General features: G+C 61.6%; 1 protein-coding gene across 1 annotated transcript in view; it reads right to left on the bottom strand.

Annotated features, from left to right (window-relative positions):
* UNC13A (unc-13 homolog A) overlaps positions 1–22,709 on the bottom strand; it is a gene marked incomplete at its 5' end in the record, with an annotated part of 24,578 nt that extends 1,869 nt beyond the window's left edge. Inside the window, 42 exon segments of the mRNA XM_021379006.1 lie at positions 6–85; positions 1,093–1,149; positions 1,595–1,742; positions 1,834–1,914; positions 2,027–2,083; positions 2,848–2,877; positions 3,586–3,624; positions 5,426–5,431; positions 6,696–6,819; positions 7,043–7,195; positions 7,282–7,370; positions 7,574–7,651; positions 7,888–7,971; positions 8,131–8,274; positions 8,364–8,460; positions 8,540–8,666; positions 8,827–8,912; positions 9,222–9,355; positions 9,510–9,644; positions 9,723–9,812; positions 9,898–9,966; positions 11,461–11,623; positions 11,775–11,938; positions 12,025–12,140; positions 12,333–12,502; positions 12,633–12,774; positions 13,143–13,370; positions 13,884–14,103; positions 14,443–14,514; positions 14,601–14,606; positions 15,377–15,464; positions 16,290–16,339; positions 17,053–17,146; positions 18,347–18,916; positions 20,890–21,100; positions 21,191–21,226; positions 21,377–21,431; positions 21,512–21,585; positions 21,681–21,804; positions 21,999–22,116; positions 22,374–22,473; positions 22,680–22,709. Coding sequence (XP_021234681.1) covers positions 6–85; positions 1,093–1,149; positions 1,595–1,742; positions 1,834–1,914; positions 2,027–2,083; positions 2,848–2,877; positions 3,586–3,624; positions 5,426–5,431; positions 6,696–6,819; positions 7,043–7,195; positions 7,282–7,370; positions 7,574–7,651; positions 7,888–7,971; positions 8,131–8,274; positions 8,364–8,460; positions 8,540–8,666; positions 8,827–8,912; positions 9,222–9,355; positions 9,510–9,644; positions 9,723–9,812; positions 9,898–9,966; positions 11,461–11,623; positions 11,775–11,938; positions 12,025–12,140; positions 12,333–12,502; positions 12,633–12,774; positions 13,143–13,370; positions 13,884–14,103; positions 14,443–14,514; positions 14,601–14,606; positions 15,377–15,464; positions 16,290–16,339; positions 17,053–17,146; positions 18,347–18,916; positions 20,890–21,100; positions 21,191–21,226; positions 21,377–21,431; positions 21,512–21,585; positions 21,681–21,804; positions 21,999–22,116; positions 22,374–22,473; positions 22,680–22,709 — 4,739 coding nt within the window.

The raw sequence follows: 22,985 nt of genomic DNA, 5'->3' as shown, positions 1-22,985 counted from the left end.
GTGACTTTGTGTTCGCTGGTGCCGGGGTGGGTGAAGAGCTCCACGTGGATGGACACCTCCCCCACGGGGTCCTCCACACCGGATCCTGCGTGGCCGAGGGGGCAGCGTGAGTGCCAGCCCCTGGTGTTGTCCCCTCTTGTCCCCTCTTGTCCCCTCTTGTCCCCTGCCCGCCCCCAAACCCACTGCAGGGGGGCGGGTGACGCGGGGACAGCGGGGGGGTTCAGCACCGCGGACAGCGGCGTTTGCCCCAGAGTGACCCCATGGGGCGATGGATGCAGCCACCACTGGGGACAGCTGGGGCTGGCAGTGGGGACACTGCTGTCCCCTCCCCATCCGTGGGTCCCAAGGCCCCACCCCATCCTCACCCAAGAGTGCCTGGGGGGGATGGGGTGGGACCCCCATGGGGGGGGGAAGCAGGAATGACAGCGCTCAGTGTTCCCCTGTGCCACCACCAAAGCTATGGGGCTGCCCCCACAGCGGGGGGGACTTGGTGACCTGCGGCCCTCCCCCCCCCACCGAGCGGTGCATGCACCCATGGGTGAAGGAGGATCAGGGGGCAAGGCAGGCTCAGAGCATTCAGAGGAAGGAGGACATGTCCCCACGTGTTCCAGCTTGGCAGCGGGGGGGGGGGGGCAGAATCACACTGCATCCTCTGCCCCCACCCGGCACCCCGTCCCCATGGGCAGTGCCATGCTGAGCCGGAATGGAGCGATGGAGGGGGGGTCCGAGTGCAGGAGGCCAAGCAGAAGGTACAGACCCACCCCACCCCCTCCAAAAAAAAAAAAAAAGCCTGGAGTTGTGCGGGAGGCCAAGCAGGGCCCAAGGGGGAGGCTGTGCTCATTCCTTGAGGCGGTAATGGTCCTGATGGCAACAGGGTGGGGGGTCATGGGTTGTGTTCCCCCTCCCCACCCCACAGCAGCACCAGGGTGCCCCAAGCTCACACCCTGACCCCAGGCTGTGGGGATGAGGAAGGGGTCAACGCCCCCAGACTCCCCCCAGTTCAGCCCAAAGCGGCTCTGTGAGGCTGAGGGGGGGGCACAACTCGGGGAGGGGGAGGCAGAGGGGTGCTGAGGGGGCGAGCGGTGCACGTACCCTTCTCAGGATAAATCTCTTCACTAAGGGTAAACCTAACACCTTTTCCACCATGGACTATTGGGGAGGAGAGAGAGAAAGAGACGGAGACACAGCACAGAGCGGACGGAGAGAGGAGGGAGACAGCGTGTGTGGGGGGGGGACAGCAAAAAGAGGGGTGGGGGGAGGAACAGAAAGAGAGAGAAAGAGAGATCAGCGCTGGCGGACGACACTGCGGCGACACAGAGCACCCAGGGGGGCTGGGAGGACCCACAGGACAGACGGACTGACGGACGTCCCAGGGTTGGGGGGATGGGGGACGCACAGACAGACCTGGCGCTGGGGGAGGGGGCACTGAGCACCCCACGGCCCCATTCATCCACACAGCACACAGTGGGGCGAGCCCACACCATCCTCACACCCACAGCCCTATGGACACCCCGCTCCAGCCCCGTGGGGGCTGTGGTTATGGGTTGGGGGGTGGGATGTAGGGTGTGTGTGTGGGGGGGGGGGGGGGTCGTACCTTGTGATGTCTGTGTCTGCACGAAGGTTTTGATGAGCAGGTCGGTGGCCTGGGTGTACAGGGACAGCGCGTAGCGCAGCGACTGCAGGTCAGGGCTCTTCTCCAGGAAGGTCTTCTTCAGCCCCACACCGCCAGCGTGGAAGTATTGCTGTGGAGGGGGGTGGGTGTGGGGCGGGGGGGCTCAGCGCGGTGTCTCCACGGGGACAATGCTGTCCCCATCCACCCCACAGTGCCCTCACCTTGATGGTGTCCAGCGCCAGCTCCACCACCGCGCACTGCTTGGGGGTCAGGCTCTTGGCTTCCTCCCGCACCATGTGGTCCTGAGGGAGTGGGGGGGAGTGGGGGGGGGACAGGGGATGCACAAAGGCTCAGAGCGGGGACACGTGGGGACATCACCTCACCCCGCAGCGGAGGGGACCTCAGGGCGCCCACCTTCAGCTTGGAGAGCTGCCCCAACTCCTTGGCCGCGTTGAAGATCATCTGCGTGCCCTGCGGAGAGCGGAGAGAAGGGGATGGCGAGAGTGAGTGGGGGGCTGGGGGGGGTGGGGGCGTGCGTGCGCTGCCTGGGGGCTCCCCAGCCCCCCAGACTCAGAGAGGTTCCTCTGAGCCCTTTGTGCATCCCCAGGAGCCGAGCACTCGTGGCACGGCGATGGGCTTGGGGGGCAGCAGGGCAGGGTGGCACCTTGGCACCAGCGACCCCATATCCCTGCTCTGTGCCCCCCCGGAGTGGGGCAAGGGGACAAAGTCTGGGGACGGCGCTGGCACCTGGCACAGTCCCCCCGTGCCCCGTGGTGCATTTGTCCCCCCCTAACCCCAACCCCACCGCTCAGCCCCGTGGGGTTCCAGATCCTGGCACACCCCCAGGGAACACCATGGTGCCCCACACTGTGCCACCTCCGCGAGTGGGGACGCAAAGCCCCACTGGCACAGCCCCGAGGAGCGCTGCCCCACAGCATGGGGTCACTCCACAAAAGCTGAGCTCCGGCGACCACCAGCCCCCGCCCCAGCACCAGCAGTTCCAGTCCGCCCCCAGCAACGAGAAACCCCACAAACCACCCCATTTATTTCCTACTGCCCCAATTAACCCTTCGTGGCCCACTCCTGCCTCGTTAACCCTTCCCTTGTTGGCCCTGTTCCCCTCATAGGGACGCAGCTGTCACTCAAACGGAGCCCAACAGGACACGGTACAGAGTGGGACCCCCCACCCCACAGCACATGGGGCAAGGACGGGAGGAGACGAGCTGTGTCCTTACTTCAGTGTGACTGGGCAGCTTCACCCTGCTCTGGAAGAGAAGAGCAAGGGACAGTTACTGGGGGCCCCAGCAATGAGTGTGCCAGGTCTTAGCCCTATCGGGTGGGCTCTGTGCCCCCCACCTATGGGGCTGGGGGATGGAAGAACGCACTGAGGCGATGTGGGGCAGGAGGTGCTGTCCTCTGTGGGTCACAGCATGGGGGACATCAGGGCTGGGAGCTGTGGCACTGCCAGCGTGGCTCTTTGTGGCACCCAGTTTTGGGGTATGTGAGCGCTGCACGGTGTGGGAAGCACCTGGACTGGGGGAGAGCCCCCATGGATGGGGGTCTGCCTGGAGAACGGGGAGGTCTGGGGCTCAGCGAGCTTTGCTGGGGGTGAGGTCAGAGATCCACGGGATCCCTGCAGCCCCCTGATTCCACTGAGACCTACGCTCTCAGCAATGGGGCGGGTTTGTGCCCTCCCGTTCTGGCACCTGGTGGGATGCTGAGCCGTGTGCCCCGCACCTAGCGCCCCACAAACCCACCCATGGGGTAAACGTGGCACAACTCCCCCCCCACCAAACACAGACATGGGGCACTGCCCCATCCCGCACAGCTCCGGGACAACACGGCACAGCGCGACACCACACCACGCCACATCCAGACAGCACGACAGAGGAAGCACGGACAAACCCGGTGACCACGGGGCCACCAGGGCGGCCACAGGGCGAGGACACACACGGAGCCCACGGGCTATTTACCTTCTCTGTCCCCTTGCCATGTTTTCTCAAGAGCGTGCCCTGTAGAAGCAATGTCAGAGGGTGAGCATTGGGGGACAGCGTGGGATGGGACGTGGAGGGGATGTGGGTAAGGCGAGGACACCACTGAGCTCCTAAGAGATGGCTGGGGATGATGGGAACAGGTCCCTGGGGGGGTCAGTGGGACACCAGTCCCCAAAGGATGCTGGGCCAGTTGGTCCACAGTGGGATGTTGGATGTTGCACCAATGGGGAACCGGTGCCCACGCTGCGATGCTGGACCCACAGGGGTTGGTCCCTGCTGGGATGCTGGGCTCCTAGGGGGCTGGTTCCTGCTGGGGTGCAGTGTCAACGCGGGAGTGGTCCCTGCTGGAATGCTGAGTCAGTGAGGGACTGGTGCTCGTGGGATACCAGGCTCAGAGGGGCTGGTCCCTGTGGGATGCTGGGTTAGCAGGGAACTGGTCTCACTGGAATGCTGGGCTGATGAGCAACTGGTCCCTGACGGGATGCTAGCTTAGCGGGACAGTGTTTCCTTGGGATGCTGGATGTGCTGTTCCAAACGTTGAGATATGGAACCCGTGGGGGACTAGTTCCTGCTGGGAGGCTGGGATGATGAGCAACTGGTCCCCACTGGGCTCATAGGAGACTGCTTCCTGCTGGGATGGTGGGTCAATGAGGGACAGGTCCCCATGGGATAACACGCTCATAGAGGACTGGTCCCATTGTCCCATGGATTGCTGTCAGTGGGACACGGTCCCTCTAGGATGCTGGGCTGATGAGCAACTGGTCCCAGTTGGAATGCTGGACTCATAGAAGACTGGTTCCTGCTGGGATGCTGGGTCAGTGGAGGAATGGTCCCCATGGGATGCTGGGCCAGCTGGTCCCCACTGGGATGCTGGATGTTGCACCAATGGGGAACTGGTCTGCCATACTGGGATGCTGGAGCTATGAGGGTTGGTCCTTGCTGGGATGCTGGGTTAGTGGGGGACTGATTCCTAATGGGATGCTGGGCCCATAGAGGACTGGTCCCCATGGGATGCCACACTGCCACATGGGGGGTTGTGAGCAGCCTCCAGGGAGGGGTCTGGGGCACATCTGAATGAGGAGGAAGCATTAGAGGGGGTGGTTGTGTGGGGAGCCTGTGGGGAGCAGGGATGAGCAGCATGGCTGGGTCAAGCAGGGCTACCAGGAAGGGTTGTGACCTTGGGGGGAAACTGAGGTACGGAGCAATGGGGGAGCAGGGGGACCTTGTGTCCTACAGAGACAGCCCCAGACCGAGCAGAAAAGGACAGCAGGAAACCGCTGGGTCCAAGCCGTGCAAAGGGACCAGAGCAATGCCAACCCCACATCCTGCTCGGGGCAGAGCCTCGTGCCTCCTGCCAACCTCCTGGCCAACACCTCGTGTCCCAGTTGCTCCTCACTGCAGGCGGGGAACGCCTCTGCCCTCAGCCCCCACTGTGCCCACAGCCCGGCCAGACCCTATGGGGAAACTGAGGCACGCAGGGTGCAGAGCGGCCCTGCCCACCCTGATCCCGCAGCCAGTGTCCCTGTCCCACCCCAAAACAGAGAGAGATGACGGGGTCAGCTTGGCTGTCCCCAACCACGTGGCACTGCCCGTTGCCATCCCCTCTCCACGCTGACTCCAAATCCAGGCAACCCTGAATCTGTCCAACCCCAAATCCCCACTGGGGCTGGTGCCAAGCGGGCAGTGAGGGGACGGGGGCGGACAGAGCCGGAGAGGGCACGGGCAGAGCGCGGGCAGCCACGCGGGACAGGAACCGGCGAGGCCAGGACCGACACACAGCGGACAGACAGACAGACAGACATGGAGCCGCCGTACTTACAATCATCTGCCATTGAGAGGCGAGCGGAGCAAGTGGAGAGAACAACCGTGACATGAGTGTCCCCATCGGACGTGACGCCGTGCCCGGTGCCAGGCCCCTGCCCGTCACATTATGATCCTCCGGTCCCCATCCCACCCGCTCCAACCCTCCCTGCTGCAGCGGGGACGCAGCCCAAGGGGACCCGGAGCCCTGGGGACCAGCCTCGGCCCCACACCTCCAGGGCTGGCAAACATCGCCCAGTGGGGCTTCAAACCATCTGCGCATCCCTGCCACCGCCCCATGGCACAGCGAGTGCTGCCACTGCCCCACGGCAGAGCTACGTGTGCTACAGGGGAATAGGGCTCGGGATGGGGACAGGGGTGGGGATGGGGACAAGGACCAGGATGAGGACAGAGCCAGCAGCACAGACACAGCGCACAGAGCCCCACAGCCCTGCAGAGGTGGCTCCAGGTGAGAGCCTGATCCCAGCTCCGTGCAGTGACAAAACCCTGGGGACAGCCCCATCCCTGCCCAAGAGCCCCACGTTGCTGTACGTGGGGAGGACAGACGCAGCACTGTGACATGGAGACTGCAGAAATTCTCTCTCCATGCAAGAACCATTGCTGGGCTTCACACCCATCCCTGTGTCACCCCATCCCAATGGTACCAGCCCCACGGTAATGCCCTCTCTACCCCGAGTGTCTTCACATTCATTTTCCCAGGACAGGGCACGGAGGGAAGGATGAGGAGGGCATGGCTGGATGCCTTCTGATGCCACTGTGGCAGGAAGGTGATATTCCAACAATGGGGAACTTGAACCTACAGCCCCAGGACTGAGTCCCAAGCTCTGCTGACTGAGCTACCCAGGCTGTAACACCAATACCAACTTAAAGTCATTCCAGCTACCCTAAACCTAACCCTAACCCTTAACATCAGCACCAACCCTACCTCTAACCAAAACCATTACCCCTACCCTAACCCTGAATCCTGACTCTAACCCTAACCCCTAACCCCAATCCTATCCCTAATCCTATTCCCAACCCTAACCCCTGACCCCCACCCCTAACCTTGAATCCCAACTCTAACCCTAATCCCAACCCTAACCCCTCACCCTAACCCTAACTCCAGCCCCTAACCCTACTGCTCAGGTGGCAATTCCTTCCTCTGTCCTTTCCCCAGCCATGAGCTGGGGACACACCTGGGGAGGCCATCAACTCCTGAGCCCCATCACGGAGCCAGCAGTGCCCTGCGTGGCCGCAGCTCCGTGTCCCCACCCCGTCCCATCACTCACCGTCTGGTCGGTGAGGGGCGGCAGCACGATGGTCTTCTCCATGGTGTTCATCACCAGCTTCCAGAGCTCCTTCAGCACGCGCTTCAGCACCGTCTTCTCACAGATCTTGGCGAAGAGCGTCAGGCTGCAGGGTGGGAATGGGGTTGACCTCCCTGCATGGCACCCCAGTGCCACCCCATGCACAGCCAACCCAACCCTACTGGTCTTCCGTGTTCCAAAGTTGAGGACGCAGGGTCTGGGGGTCACAGCTGATGTCCCAACATGGCATCCCAATGCCAACCCATGCGCAGCCAACCCAACCCAACCCTACTGGTCCTCCATGTGGGGGACGTGGGGGTCCCACTCACTTGCTGTCCAGGAGGTCCATGATGGGCTGCAGGACGTTGTCAGCATCCTGTGCCACGCTGCTGCAGGTGCTGGCGGGGACGTTGCCGGTGCCCTTCACCTGGCTCAGGATGTCCCCCATCTGCTTGACACACTCCTCAATGTGGGGCTGGAAGCTGAGGATGGCAGTGACCAGGGGGGTCAGTGTTTCCCCATAGGTCCCCCAGCATGGCCATGACCCACAGACCCCATGCCCCCTCACCTGGTGGCAAACACTCGGCTCAGCTCATCCAGGACATTGTTGAGCTTCACCTGCAGCTCCTTGAGGATGTCACTGGCTTCTGTGTCCAGCTGGGGGGGGACAATTTGGGGGAGACATCAGATCCCCTAGCTCAACCCTGGGGGTTCTCTGTGTGCCCCACATTCGTCCCCGGGCAAGGTCCAGTGTGGTGCCATGGGGTGACCCATGCAGAAATGAGGAATTGGGGACCACTCCACGGACCAAATCTCCAACCCCTCCCCATGCACCCCACCCTGAGACCCCCACTACGCACCTCCTTCCCCCCCATGGCCTCGAACATCTTCTCCAGCTGGACGCGGAGCTGCTGGATGTTGTTCATCAGGATGCAGGGCTATAAGGGCAGGATCTGGGCTCAGCACCAGTGCTCATGGCTGCAACAGCCCCACAGAGCCCCCCACCCTGCACAGCCCCACAGAGCCCCATGGCACCAAGATGTATTTTGGGGACCTCCATCAGACAACAAGACTGAGGGCAGGACACGGGTCATGGGGACCACAGTGGAGCTAAGTGACAACCAAGTGAAAGTGACCACGTAGGGACAGCACGAGCAGAAGGGAGATACGTCACCACTTTCTCCTTCTCCTTGGAACAGTACGAGGCGAAATCCTTGGAGATGATCTCGGCGTATTGCAGCAGCACGTTGCTGATGGTCTGCACCCAGAGGAAGGAGGGAGAGAAGGAGACGTGAGTCCCAGAGCAGCGATGGAACCCCACGAGCTTCATGCAGTTGAATGGGAGGTGGTGGGGAAACGCCATGCAGCACAGTGGGGTTGGGGTCCCGAGGGTATGGGACCCCTTCCAGGTGCCCACCTTGGCGAACCTCCGCATGTAGTGCCCGACGATCTGCGGGTCGGGGCACTCGAGCTTCTTGATGATCTCGAAGCTCTGGTTGAGCTGGGAGAAGACGTCCACCACGGAGCAGGAGAAGAGCGCGTGCTCTGACGTCTGCTGGAACTGTGGGGGGAGAGCAGGGGGCAGCGGGGTGAGGGCTCCTGGCCCCATGAGCACCCACTGGGATCACATCCCGTGCCCATTGACCTTACCCCATCCTTTTTGTCGCGCTCCAGCGCTCCGTGCAGGAAATCCCGTGACACCTCCTCGTTCTCATCCAGCCATTGGATAACGAAGGGCTCAAACCATCTGCAACGGGTGCACGGTGAGTGCAGCCAGCGCGGGGGCACGGATCTACCCTGTCCCCACCCCCAGGAGCTGCACTCACGCCGGGTACTCGGGCACACGGCTCTTGAAGGAGGGCAGCTCGGTGACGTACTCGTTGTACAGCCACTTCACCTTGAAGTGCAGGTTCATGTAGTCCGCGCTCTTGCACAGGCGGTGCTTGTCGTGCTCTGCGTGGTGAGAGCAGGGCGGTCTCTTCCAGCCCCAAATCTTTGGGGGTGGGGGAATTGGGGTGACTCCAAAAATGATGGGGAGAAGATGGGAGGGCTTCTTGGGGGGGGTTGAGGAGAGGTGCAAGGGGCTTGCCACGCTGTTTGAGGTGGCACTCACCTTCCATCGCGTACTTCATGTCCTGGGCAAAGAGGTTCCACATCACCTCAGCGCTGATCTTCCCCACGTTCAGCTCCTGGGGGAACCTGGGGTGGGGGCACAGGGTGGGGTGGGAAGGACCCCACGAAGGCTTGGAGAGGTGAAACCCAACCTTTGCCATCACATGCAGCTTGGAAGCCAGCCCCAACCTCTGCCCATCACGCGACTTACTGAGGCCAACCCCAACCTTTGTCCATCGCACAGCTTGGAGAGCCCACCCCAACCTCCACCCCACGTGCCTGCCTCAGTTTTCCCATCGGTAGAATGGTTGTTACACCCCACGTCCCAACTCAACCTGGTTGGCTCCACGTGATCCTGAGCGGGACCTATCAGTCGGTGATCGGTTGGTTACTCACTGGTTCAGGCAGGGCGTGTAGGAGTTCTTGTCCTCCTCAATAATGGACACGATCAGGGTGATGAGCTTGGACCAGAAATCCAGATTTTTGATGCTGGGCCCCTGTTCCTCGGGGGGCACCTCGCCTTTCTTGGTCTGGAGCAACGGGGATGCAATGGAGGGTCTGGTTACCCACTGGTCACCCCTTGGCCCCATTGGGCTCACCTCCATGGCAGAGCTCTGGGTGAGCACCACTGGGAGAAGGGAAGGAGGAGGGATGGATTTGGGGCAGTAGTGGGGTCCCACGCACCGGGTCGGTCTGGTACTCGCGGCTGTAGAGCTCGTGGCAGTTGTTGAAGATGTACTCATAGGTGGAGTTGAGGCACGCCTTCACGCAGTCCTTCACCACCTGGCTGGCTCGGGGTGGGCTCTGCAGCTCCTGGACCTGCGTGGGATGGTGGTAGGGCTGCAGCAGGGCCAGCAGCCCCCACCCCAAATCTGCCAATGTGGAGGGAGCAAATACCTTCATCCGGAAAAAGGTGATGCTGGTCAACAAATCCACTGTGGACTTGAGGTCCTGCAGCCGCTCGGGACTGCTGGCGGGGAAGTTGTTCTGCCAGGGGGGAGAGAAGAGTCACATGTTGGGGGGGTGAAAGGGCCCCACTGGGTGGGGAAACTGAGGCACAGCGGCACCTTACCCGGTACATGGAGAGGTCGATGCGCAGCGAGTTGTGCAGCTGGTCGAGGAGCTTGACGAAGCGTTCTTTCTGCAGAGAGACGCCCCGGGGCCAGGTGAACGGGGGGACAGAGGTGGGAGCCGCCCCCTCCCCGCTGCGCCTGTACCCCAACCCTCTCGTTCCTGTCCTACTGTCCTGTCATCCTTCTGTCCTGATGTCCTGCCGGCCCTCCCACCTCCACCAGCCCTGTGGTTGGGGCAGCCCATGCTCTCTGGTGCCCGGGGCTCGCTGGCAGCTCTTGGTGGCTCCAGGGCACGCGTGGTCCTGGCAGAGTGCGGATGGGGACCCCTCGGTGTGGGATGCACTCCTGCATCCCCTCAGCTCTCGCTGTGTGCTGGAGCAGGGGGGGGTACCCCTGCCCTCCTTGGGCTCAGAGCAGAACGTGGAGCGTGTTGTAGGATCACACCTCCCAGCGGTGCAGCCCCAGAGAGGGCAGAAAAAAAGGGTGTGGGGAGAGCAGTGTGGGGTGCTGCATTTCCCAGCTTTGAGGTTGAGCTGTTTCAAGATAACACAAGGGGGATCCTGGGAGTCGGATGCTCCTGGGGCTCCTTGGAGCCTGCCTGGGCTGCAGGGATGGAACACCATGGACTGATGGTTTCCTCTGGGGATGAGTGGCTTTATGGCATAAATTCATCTCCCAACCACGGGGTGAAGGGATGCCAACCCACGCTGGGCTGAAAATACGGCATCCGAGCTGGAGGCAAAGCAACCGCTTTGCCCCAAATGGAGAAGCACTTTGGGTGCACCTATGCTGGGGGGGTTGGACACCCCCGAGTCGGCCGCACCAGGGCCGGGCTGTCCTGCAAACCTTCGGAGCGCGCGCTCGGTCCCCAGCACCCAACGGCTGCAGCGCGCTTAAATCGGACCCGCCAGGTGCTCGGGGATAAAGCGGCACGGCCGGGCACTTTAGGACCCAACCTTTAGGCTCTCTAAAAAAAGAGAAAGAAACAAAGTTTTTAAAACCCTCTGCATGAAGAGAAAAAGGTGTTGCTTTTTTTCTTTCGTGTGGTCTCCTCCTGCCGCACGGCTCTCGCTACCCTTCGTCCTAACCGAGGCTGCGCTCCGACCCCACAGCGCCCGCACATGGGGACGCAGGGGCAGCCGGGGTGGGAGCACAGCCCCCTCCTCACCCGTGTCCCCGTGGGTGCACCCATCCCCGATGCAAACTCAGCGTGGCACCCATGGGTGCTGGCACAGGTGGGTGAGTTTGCAGCGGTTTGGGATCGCACCCGGAGCGCGTGGGGCCGTGCAAAGCTCCTGTTTGGCGCTGGCATTGTGCACTGCGTTGCCACCCCAGTGAAGGGACTTCAACCCAACCACAGTAATGCTGGGAGCAAATGTTGACTTTTTTCTGCAGGAAATTTCCATTCCATAACACAAGGGAGGGATGAATTTTGGTGCCAAAACCCCACTGCCCCGTGCCATCGGGAGGGGAGCTGCCTTGCATGGCCCCATTCGCTCCCTTTTTGCCCCCCACCCCCTCCCCACAGAAGAGAGAAGAAGAAGGAAGGAGTGTTTACGCACCATCGGACTTACCCCGAAATTGGAAGCGGCAAAGCGGTCGGAGGCGGAGACGTTGGTGGAGGCGGTGGTGTGGGCGTAGTAAGCGTTGATGTTGGCGAGGAGGGTGCTCATCACCGCTGGCACCCCCGGGCACATGTATTTGGAGGAGAGGCAAGCAAAGTGCCTGGGGGGAGAAGTGGGAGACGTGCTGCTGGTCTGGGGGGCGTGCACTGGGAATGGGGTCTTTGGGGTACATGGGGATGTGGGCACGCGGGCACCAAGGGGAAGGTTGGGAGCGCAAAGGGCAGCCAGATGCAGGGCAGCAAAGGACTCACGTCATGGCCTGGTAGATGGATTCCACCCCATAGCGCATGGCAAACTCGTCCACGATCTCTTGCGCCGTCTCATCGAAGTACACCTTCCAGGCGTCGTCCCCTTTGGCGTCGGGGATCTTCACCACGCCGTTGTTTTGTAAATCCGTCACGAAGTGGAAAAGGTTCTGGGGGGACACACCAGGGTCCCGTTACAGCCCCGGGGCCGGGGGTGGCGTGGTGTGGGTGATGACGGGGTCTGTATGGTGCTCACCTCGTGCAGACACGTGTACTGCACGTGGTAGGGAGCCACCTTCTCCTCGCCCTTGATCTCCACGCTGATGTGCAGCCGGATGGCCCCCGACACGGCCGACTTGTCCGTCCGCTTGTCTAGGGGGCACAGAGAGCATGAGACCCCCAGAGCAGCCCCAAAACCGCCCCATGGCAGAAGGTCCAGGGCACAGTGGGACCCCTCTCTGTGCCTCAGTTTCCCCCATGATCCCAATGGGAAACGATGTTTTTCGCAGCAGACCCCGCACCTTCAGAGCAGGGTGAGGGTCGCGTCCCCGGCGCGGCTCTTACCCAGGTTGTACCAGACGTCCATCTCCCCGCTCAGCGTCCGCACCTCGATGATGGTTTGGCCCAGGAAGTCGTCGGACTCCCTCTTGAAGCGCTGCTTGACGCGGGACTTGATGTCGTCGTCCTCATCCCAGACGCGGACTTTGATGCGGTCGGAGGAGTTATGGCACTCACTGCAGGGAGAGGGGGCGGGGACCGGGGTGAGCAGGGAAACGTGCCTCAGTTTCCCCAAAACCAGGGACAGCCCCGGCTCCCACGGACCCCTGGCCGGACGGCTCCCTGCCACCCCACCACCCAACTTACAAATGGAAATTCTCCTCCCAGACTGGGTTGAGATTGCCATAGATGGTTTTAGTCCTTTTTTTCGTCTTTCCAACCTGGACGGTCACGTAGGGGTCACTGGAGCCCGTCTTATCCTTTGCTTGCAGGCCCTGCGCACAAACCACTGCGGCACCACACACAGCGCAGTGCGGCACGTACGCCCATCCACACCAACCACACGTGGCACAGAGGAGAGAACAAACAGAGAGCAAAGTCAGCACTGCGACCAAACCGAGGTCCCCATGCTGAGCACCCAGCGTCCCCCTGGTGTCCCCTAAAGCCGCCCTGCAGGACGAGGAGGGCTGGGACACACAGTGTCCTCGTGCACGGGGATGGTGACATCTCCAGGGACTGGAGCTGCTGTATCCCCACTCTCACCCCAAATGCTGTAGCTTACAGGGGATGCAGTTTGGGGAGGCAAGAGCTGTGCCCACAGGGATGTCCCACGGTGGGAGCAGTGGGGATGCAATGTCCCCGTGGTGGGTGACGTACCCGTGATGCTGATCTTGGCCGACCACTTGGAGGTGCCGTCCAGGACGCTCTGCTTCACCGCCTTCATCTGCTGCGTGTGCGTGGTCTTGGTGACCCCGAACACCTCCTGGATCAGCTCGAAGATCTCCGGCTTGTTGCGCTCGCGGATCTTCATGCGGTCTTTCAGCACCATGATGATGTTCTGAGTGCGGTCCTCGGCTCCGTGCTTGGAGCTCTTCTCCGCCGCCCCTGGGGGAGGACAGCGACAGGTGACACGAGGGGGACAGATCACAGAATCATCATAGAATCATGGAACGGATTAGGTTGGAGGGGACGTTAAAGCCCATCCAGCTCGACCCCGCTGCTGTGGGGTGGGAGGGTCTCATTTCTGTCTACAATGAGGTCTCCCTGGAGCCTTCTCTTCTCCAGGCTGAACACCCCCAGCTCCATCAGCCTGTCTCTATAGCGGATGTTCTCCAGCGCTCTGAGCATCTTCTGGTCTCCCTCCCACAGCCCCACATCCCTCCTGTGCTGGGGGCCCAGACCCGCACACAGTCCTGCAGGTGGGGCCTCACCAGGGCAGAGCAGAGGGGACAGTCCCCCCCCATGCCCAGTGCCCCCCAGTCCTGGAGAGGTTTACTCCGCTCCCACGGCAAATCTGTGCTGCTCACCCCAAGCGCACAGCGGGACCCCACCTCCCAAATCACTGCCACCTCCCTCTGTGCCACCCCACAGCGATATGGGACGCAGGTGACCCCTTACTCTGCAGGCAGTCGGCGTTGAGCAGGTCCTGGCACTTCTCGTGGCACTTGACCCCGCACTCGGCACAGCGCATGCCCTGCCGGGCGATGCCCCACAGCAGCCCCTCACACTCGTAGCAGTAGGTGGGGGTGGTGGCCGTCCACACCTCGAAGTTGTGGGGCGTGGTGCAGGAGATGGGGTACACTAAGGCTTGCAGGGTCTTCTTGTAAACATGGTTTTTCTGAGTGAGGGGGGAAGAGAGAGGGAGGAAAGCTCATGCAAATGGAATTGAGTAGGTGGTGGCCACATGGACACTGCCATTCTGACCCCATTGACAGCATCCCCACTGCTGCCATCCCAACCCCAATGACCATGTCCCCATTGCTGCCATCCCGACCCCACTGACATCATCCCCACTGCTGCCATCCCAACCCCAATGACCATGTCCCCATTGCTGCCATCCTGACCCCATTGACTGCATCCCCACTGCTGTCATCCCAACCCCACTGACCATGTCCCTGTTGCTGTCATCCTGACCCCACTGACCACATCCCCATTGCTGCCACCCCCCAGCACCTACCAGCTCCTCGTTGTTCAAGGTGCTGGAGGCCAGTGCGGATGTGATTCCTGCTTTCCTGGACTGGACCAAGGACTGTAGGAAAGAAACAGAGATCCCTGTCCAGCACAGCCCCTCTCCATGGATCTGAGACCCCCTGAGACCCCTAATAGGGCACTCACCATCGCCTGCAGGCAGCCGGGGGAGCGGGGAACAAAAATCCATCATTAGGAGCCATGTCACAGCATAACCCCACCCCAAACCCTGCCACATCCCACCAGCTGATCCCCACCCACGGTGCCCACCCCACTGCCAACCACAACCCAACATCCCGAAACCCCAACACCGACACAGCACAGCAGAAGCATCAGCGGCCGCCCCAAGCGGGCTGGGGACAGGGACAGCGCGGGGGGACAGCAGGGTGGGATGGGGCAGGGTTGGGGACAGCATGGGGATGCCCTGGGGGGGGCAACAAGTGTGGGAAGAGAAGTGAAGGGCACCTAATTGTGGGCACGGAGGGTGTTTGATTGCTGAAATTGGTGTCTTTTGTCACTGGAGAGGTGACAGTGGGAGGACACTGTGTGGCACAGGGGTTGGATGAGGTCCCAGTGAAGGGATGGCACAGCCTGTGGTGACAACAGGGATGGGAGCACGGGGTCTGTAAGGGCAGCGCTATGGCACCTGTGGCATCACCTGAACTATGGGGTGGTGGGACAGGAGAGGGCAGGGGACACATCTGTGCTATGTGGCACTGGCCAAGATGAGGACACCGGATGCCTCAGTGTCGGGACCCTGCAGCTCCGTTAAAGGGAAGCACCCTTGGGTGGGCAGCGCCGTCCTCCTGGTCCAGGCCACCCCAAATCCACCTGCGACCCCAAGCCCACCCCTCCCCACCAGGAGCAGAGGTCCGGCAGCCCCCAAGGGCGCTCTCCCTTTAACCCCTTCATCCCGCGCTCACCAGATCGCTGACTAGAGGGAGAGATTTGCGTCCGGGCTTAATGTCGGGCATGCTGTTAATGCAGCGCAGAAACCTTACAGCCGCCCCCCTACAGCCGGGGACGGCCAAGCCAGGTTGGAGGAGAGAGAACAGAGAACACAAGCCATGTTAGAGGCGGCAGCGGGGCGCGGGCGGCGCGGTCCAGCGGGAGCGAAGCCGGCGGCTGTAGGGCGCAAGGCGTTATAGGAGGAACCTCACCAAATCGCTAACTAAAGGGATGGGTTTTCGCTTGCGTATATCCGGCATGCTGTCTATAATGATCAGCCCGCCGCCAGGCCTGCAAGAGAGACGAGAGTCAGCGGGGGAACGGGGAAACTGAGGCAGGGAGGGAGCCCCGCGCTCCTGGGGGCAGCGCATCCGCCGGGCGCTGGACGCTGCGGGATGAGGGATGCTGGTGGAAAGATGCGGCTTTCACCGTCGTATTGAGGAGCTTTCCTTTGGTGGTGCAGTGGGAAATGAAGTTGAAAGCAGCCCTCGGGGTTGGGCTCAGGTTTTTTGTGTAGAGTGGGGCTGCTCCTGATGAGGAGCCCCATGGCATCACTCAGGCCCCATGAAGCAGGAGGGATGAGGGAGCTCTGTGTCCCTGACCCACTCACCTCATCGTTGTCCCCTTGGTGGTGGCTCTTGGGGACATGGAGCAGAGCCTGGGGACATCTCCAAAGCACTGAGTGACCAGAATCCAGCCCCAAAATGTGACATCCAGCCCCAAAACCCAGTATCCAACCCAAAAACCTGCCATCCAACCTGAAAACCTGCCATCCAGCCCCAAAACCTGGCCCCAGCCCATGGGACCAGCACCCCACAGCTCTCCCCATCCCCCCCAAATGCCGATACCGCTGCCATGGGGACAGCCCCACGTTCCCCAGGTACTCACCCGCCTTTGAACCAAAGCGATTTAGCTTCTCCATCGCCTTCCCCGCGAGCCTGCAAAACATGGGGTGTGCGTCACGGACACGGCGCTGATCACCCGGGTGGTGGGCGAAAGCCTGGTCCTAAAAGCATGGGGCTAAAACATGTCATCAGGTATCTACTCTGAGCAGGGGGAGAGGGAACCAACCGGCCCCAAAAGCTCGGCGTAGGCTTCGGGTAGGATGGATGCATTGTGCAGAAGTGCAGGTTTGGGGAGCGCTGCTGGGAAGGCACAGCGGAACCAGGGGAGAATGCGGGGACTAGGGTGTGTGGAGGGACCCCCAAAAGAATTTTAGGGGGAAAAAGGGAGGAAAAAGCCAATTGATCCTCCCTTGTAGGGCGGTCCCTGCACACAGGTGGGCACACGGGGAAGGCACACACAGCTCCATTGGACATGCTTACCTACAGCCCTCCCCTGCGGGAAGGGGAGACGCGGGCGCAAGGGCCATGGTGGTGGAGAACTGAAAAGTGAAGCGGTGGGGAGGGGGATCGCAGCCCGGGGGGGGCGAATCCAGTGCCAAAACAAAAAGAAAAGATGGAGGATGGAGTCTAAAAACAGAACAAAAAAGTGTCAGCGCAACGCAGGGAGGGGGGTGAGGGGATGGCACTGGCATGCAGCACACATGGCGACAGTCCTCAGCGCTCCGCACCCCTCGTGGGGCCATCAGTGGGGTCCCCGCTGCCCCCCAAGGTGTGGGTGTTTGTGGGGCGGGCAGTGGGGTGCTCACCTCCTGCAGCTGCAGGCAGACCTTGTTGAAGGCTCGCAGCCAGTTGGCTTTGGCTCTTGCTTTGGGGTCCTGCACCTCCGCCTCTGCCGGCTCCCTGCGGGGACACGGCGCGCTCACTGCCTGCACGGTGCCGGGGTGTGGGCACAGTGAGGTATGGGGATCCTGGTGGGTTTTGGGGAAATTTAACCATGGGAAATGCCATTTTCAAGCAGGGAGAGCTCTGCAGAGGTAGCAGGTCCCGAGCGAAGGCAGAACCTCCCCTCCCTTGGGGAACCCTGATTGGCACGCAAGGGAGATGGAAGGACCCAGCCTGGAGCAAAGTGATGCTGGTGTGGAGACATGCAGATTATATGCCTTCATCGTTCTTGGAATCGTGGAATCATGGAATCATAGAGCCAGGGAATCATGGAATCATAGAGTCATGGGGTCATAGAGTCATGGAATTGTGGAATCATGGAATCGTGGAGTCATGGAATCATGGAATCATAGATTCATAGGGTCATAGAGTCATGGAATCGTGGAATCGTGGAGTTGTGGAATCGAGGAGTCATGGAATCATAGACTCATGGAGTCATAGAGTCATGGAATCACGGAATCATGGAGTCATGGAATCATCGATCAAAAAGTCATGGAGTCATAGAGACATGGAATCATGGAATCACAGAGTCACAGAATCTTAGAGTCGTAGAGTCATAGAATGATGGAAATATGGAATCAGAGTAATAGAGTCATAGAATCATGGAATCAAAGAGTAATAGACACTTAGAGTAATAGAATTAAAGTCATAGAATCGTGGGATCCTAGTGTCATAGTCAGGTAACCACAGAATCATAGAATCATGGAATGATAGAATCACAGAACGGCTCGGGTTGGAAGGGATCTGAAATATCATCCCGTTCCCGGCCCATCTGCTGAGCCAGGCTGTCCTCAGGCATCTCCCACCACGCTGGGGCTAGGGATGACTGCCCAGGGATGACTTCCAGTTCTTTTCCTCCTCTCTTGCAAAATCCAGACGGGGAAGAAAAGGAGAGGAACACTTGGAACACTCGGATCCTGTCAGGCTCCTGCAGAGCCCAGCGTGATGTGGCAGTGGGAATGGTGCCCAGCTGAGTTCAGGAGACCCTGTAGGACCTCACCCCTGTTTGTGGGGGTCCCCAGCATGGGACTGCTATGGGGCTGCCCACGGAATGGGCACCACGGGAAGACCTGAACCGAGAGCCACCACTGAGCTGTGTCATGTGTCCAGAGCACCCCCAGGCACGGTGTCACGCTTTGGGACAAATCCTGCTCCTACCTCTCATCCGGTTTTGGGGGCTCGGGTTCGGGTGCTGGCTCTGGCACAGGAGCTTCATCTCTCTGCACCTCCGGGGTCTCCTGTGGGGCAGAGGTGTCCTGCTCCTCCTTCCCCTCCTCTTTCCTCTCTTCCTTCCTCTCCTCTTTCCTCTCCTCTTTCCTTTCCTGCTGCTGCGGCTTCACCTGCGGGACCTGCTGCTGCTGCTGTGGTTTCTGTGGTGTGGGATAGGTGTCACGCTCAGGGGCTTCGTAGGCACCCGGCTCCCGCAGCTCTTCCTCCGCTTCCTCCTCCTCCTCCTCCTCCTTGGGGTAGCCTTCCTCATTCTCACTGTAGTCCTCATTGAACTCTTCCTCCTCCTCCTCCTCCAGGTAGAGGTCATCATCCTCATCCTCCTCCCAGCGCGGCGAGTCCTTGTGGTAGCTGACAGAGCTGTGGCAGGAGTGGTAGGAGTCGCCGTCCCGCTCGTCCAGCTCTGAGTCCCGCAGGCTCTCGTTCTCGAAGTCCTCGCTCAGCTGGGAGCTGCCTTGGCTCAGCTCGGCCGACGAGGCGTAGCGGCTGCTCCCCGTGGGGCTGTGGGGCAAGGGGACAAGGAGAGAGTTCCCGTGGGTCCGTGCCGTGGCACCGCCTGCCCCGTGTCCCCTCAGTCCCAAGGGGGTGGATGGGGCTGGCGTGGTGGGGGCTCCCCCCAGGACAGGGCCCTGGGTGGGCACTGGGCTCCTCGTACAGGCAGATGAAGACACAGAACCCAGCTTGGGTGCTGGGGGGGTCCAGACCTTCCTGCCTGTCCCCTCAGTTCACCCCTGCCAAGGGTGTGGGCACAGCATGGCCATGTGGCACCCACAGACGGATCCAGACTCCTGCCCTCCATCCTCCAAATTTGGCCCCTAACCCCACCCGCGATGGCCCGGTGCTCCTGCACCTGTCATAGGCACCCCAAATCCATAGGCACCCCCCCTCTAAGAGCACCCCATCTCCAAGTGTGCCCCTTTCTATGGACATCTCACCAAGAGCGCTCCTTCAATAAGGGTACCACCTCTCCCAGTGCACTCTCCCTTCAATGGACACCCCATCCCTATGGATACTCTTCTTCTCCAAGGGCACCCCCTCTCCAAGGGTACCCCCTTTCTCTGGACACCCCCTCCCTATGGACACCCTTCTTCTCCAAGGGCATCTCCTGTCCTAGACCATTCTCTCTCCAAGAGTACCCCCTCTCCCAGGGATCCCTTCTCCAAGGGCATCTCCTTTCCAAGGGTACCCCCTTTGTATGGACACCCAATTGCTCCCTTGCCCTGGGGGCCTCCCTTTGCTCTTTCTATGGGGCCAGAGCCTTCTCACCAGCCCCTCCCAGCTGCCCCCTAACCAGCACCCTCCTCTTGCTGCTACCTGCACCCACGGGTGCAGTGGGGCAGAGGGACTTCTTGCACCTCGAGTGCTCCTGGGGATGGAGTGTCCTGTTGGCCGTAGGGCTCCGGGGACTCACATAAGCACACATGCAGACAGGACAGGGACAGGGACATGCCTAGGGAGAGGCCGACACCACGTCTCCAGCCAGGGCTCGGTGTGGGCGAGGGGGGCATGGAGAGGGAATGGGAGAGGCTGGGGAGGGGTCACTGGGAGGGGACACTGGGGACACCCAGGGGTGCAGGCATCATCCAGGCTCCTTGGGGAGGGGGCTTGGGGAAAGGGGTGCAGGAGACACGGCTCACGCCTGGCCTGATCCTGGCCCTTGGGGGTCTTATATGGCTGTGGGGAGAGCTATAGTGTGCAAGGTGACCGGGGACGCAGGTGGCGTTGGTGTCCCCATGTCACCACGATGGGGAGCAAGTGGCACCACGACACGTGCGCACCCCCACCGCCAGCTCCAGGAAGAGCATCAAAAGGGGCAAAAAAAACCCCAAAACCCTCCGAACTTCCTCACGCCGCTCCCGCTCTGCGGGGCGAAGCCTCCCTTGCCGGGACTGGTGTTGGCCTCACCGCGGCTGCAAGGAGCGACCACAGCACTCTGCGAGGACGGCACACGGCACGCGACGAGGTAGCGACCCACCTATCCGATAGGTCTAGGGACCGCCTGCTCTCAAGGGAAGGCTGGCGGCTGGTCCGCCTGCTCGACGCGGAAGCGGACTCAGCGTCGCTGCGCCCGTTTGGGGCAGAGTCTACGCTACCGTAGCGTCTGCCGGGGAGGAGAGGAAGAGGATGGTCAGCGAGGTCCGGCCACCGCCCGTCACCGCGCCGTCAGCTGGGGACGTTGCCTTGGGGGCTCCGTCCTGGGGACAGGGCTGGCACCGTGTGCGGCGACCGCAGGGCTCGTCCCCTCCTGCCCTATGGCCATGCTGGGGTTTGGGGTCAGCGGTGGGGACGGAGGGCTGGGTCGACCCCACAGAGCTTGAAAACTCCTCCATCCGTCTCCAGCAAAGGGGAGAGGCCCAGGGTTGGCACCCTCCTCTTCCTCACCTCTCTGCCAACCGCGATTTCCCCGCTGCCACCCCGCTGACCTCGGGGTTGGGAACAGCGGGTGCCAGGGGGGTGCTGGCTACCAGGGCTACCTGATGGGCCGCTGGTCTGAGTAGTCCATCTCGTAGCTCTGCATGGAGTCAGTGTAGGAGTCGCGGGAGCTCTGCTGCTGGTGCCGCATGGGGTACTGGTGCACCGAGGCGTTGGGCTGCGAGGTGGTGTAGTAGGGGGGGGGGATGCTGTTGCTGGTCTCGCTGCGGTAATCACTATCCCGGTCATCCACCGTGCTGTCGGGGTCGTCGTCTGCAAGGGGATGCCGTGAGCGGGATGGGGACACCCCAAAACCACCCCTGTTGCATCCCCATATGTGTGAGAGGATGCAGGGATACTCACTCTGCTGCTCTCCCCAGCCAAAATAATTCCAGTTGCCTACAGAGAAAAGGGGCAGAGGGGGTCAGGGCGGTGGTGGCCCTGGGATGGCACCAGGAGCTGCTCCTCCCAGGTGTGGTGGCACCAGGATGGGTTGGGGACGGCGTCTGGGAGCGGTTGCAGTGGCACCAAGCTGTGTCGGGCACTTACAGCACTGGGAGCCGTGCACAGGCAGAGGCTTCTCCTGCTCCTCCTGGAAGGCGTACTGGGGGGGGGACAAGGACATGAGGGCTGACTGCAGCCCCCCCAGCCCTGCCCAGCCCCTGTGCTGGGACAGCCCCTTACATCGTCCTGGTCCCGCATGGCATTGAGCTGCTCCAGCTTCTTTGCCCAGTACCTCGCCTCCTCCTCGGGGATGTCTGGAAGGAGAGAGACCCCCATAGGTGCACGGAACCCCCCTGGAGCAGGATCGGCCCCGCAGAGCGTGGGGATGGGGTGAGGAGGGGGCACCCACCCAGCGGCAGCTCGAAGCGGGTGTCGAGGAGGATGCGGTGGAAGGTGGGGTCCTTGGTGCCTGAAATCTCATTGTCGGTCATGATGACCTGCGAGTCGAGAGTCAGCCATTCCCCGGGACCCTCCTGCGGGAAAAGGGGGCTCAGGGGGGGGCACCGGGACACCCCCAGCACCCGAGTGACCCAAGTGTCCCACTGTGGGGTGTCACTGCAGACCTAGAGAACACTCCAAATCAAGGAGTTGATCCCATGCAGGGATGGGGAAGCCACCCAGGGGGATGCCCCCACGTCCCTTGGGGTGCACCCGGCGGGGGCTCTACCTCATTGGATTGCCGGATGGTGCGCAATGGGATCCACACCGTCCCCACCATGGTGTCCCAAATCAGGCCCTTGTTCCACACCTCCACTGTCAGGCCCAGGTCCAGACGGTTGATCTCGCTGTGGGGTCGGGGAGAAATTGGGGTCACCCCCTCTCCAGCTGCCCCTCCATCCCCCAGGGTGCCAGCTGGGACTGGGGTCAGGGGGAGTAGCAGCGGTGGGGGGACCTGGGGGATGCAGGCAGCTGTGGGGGGGGGATCCTAGGGTCCCTGTGCGGATGATTCAGGGAGCAGCAGGAGCAGGGGCACCATGAGGTCCCTATGGGGTTCAGGGAACTGTGGGGTGGGGGTCCCCATTACTGGGATGGGGGCACTCACAACATGAAGTCCTGCTCCCAGGCGGGCAGGTTGCCCCGCACGGCGATGGTGGTACTCTTGACATTCTGCACCTTCAGTGTCACGTAGGTGTTGAACTTCTCTGCGGGAGCAAAGCAGAGGGTGAAGGGACCCCCCCCCGTGTCCCCCCTCACCCCTCACAGTCCCTGGTGTGACCCCCCACAGTCCTACCCAGGGAACCCCAATCTCTGTTGCCCCCACCCCACACGTTCCTGGTGACGTCCCCAGAATAAGGCTGAGCTTGGGGTCCCCTTGCCCCCCCCTTTCCCCCCCAGGATGCCCACTCACCTTGGGGCCCGTCGAATTTGGCCTTTTTAACTGTAGGGACATAGAGAGAGAATGAGGGGATCAGCTCGTGCGGGGGCTGAGGAACCCCCAGGGTGCCAAACGGTGGAGGGGATCCCCCCTCACCAATAAGCCCCCCACCCCAAATAACCCAAGACGAGTGATTGCAACCCAAAATGAACAGCTTTCCCTGGTTGATGGGGTTTCACCCCCTCCCTCTGCCCCCTCTTTGGAATTTGGGTCCACGTGGGGAAACAGATCCCGTTTGGAGGATGGGGCGGATGCGATGATCGCAGGGCAGTGCGGGCC

Source organism: Numida meleagris, chromosome 27, assembly GCF_002078875.1.
Source record: "Numida meleagris isolate 19003 breed g44 Domestic line chromosome 27, NumMel1.0, whole genome shotgun sequence".
Classification (NCBI taxonomy): Eukaryota; Metazoa; Chordata; class Aves; order Galliformes; family Numididae; genus Numida; species Numida meleagris.
Note: the sequence above shows the minus strand (reverse complement) of the source record. Positions and strands in the feature narration are given on the sequence as shown.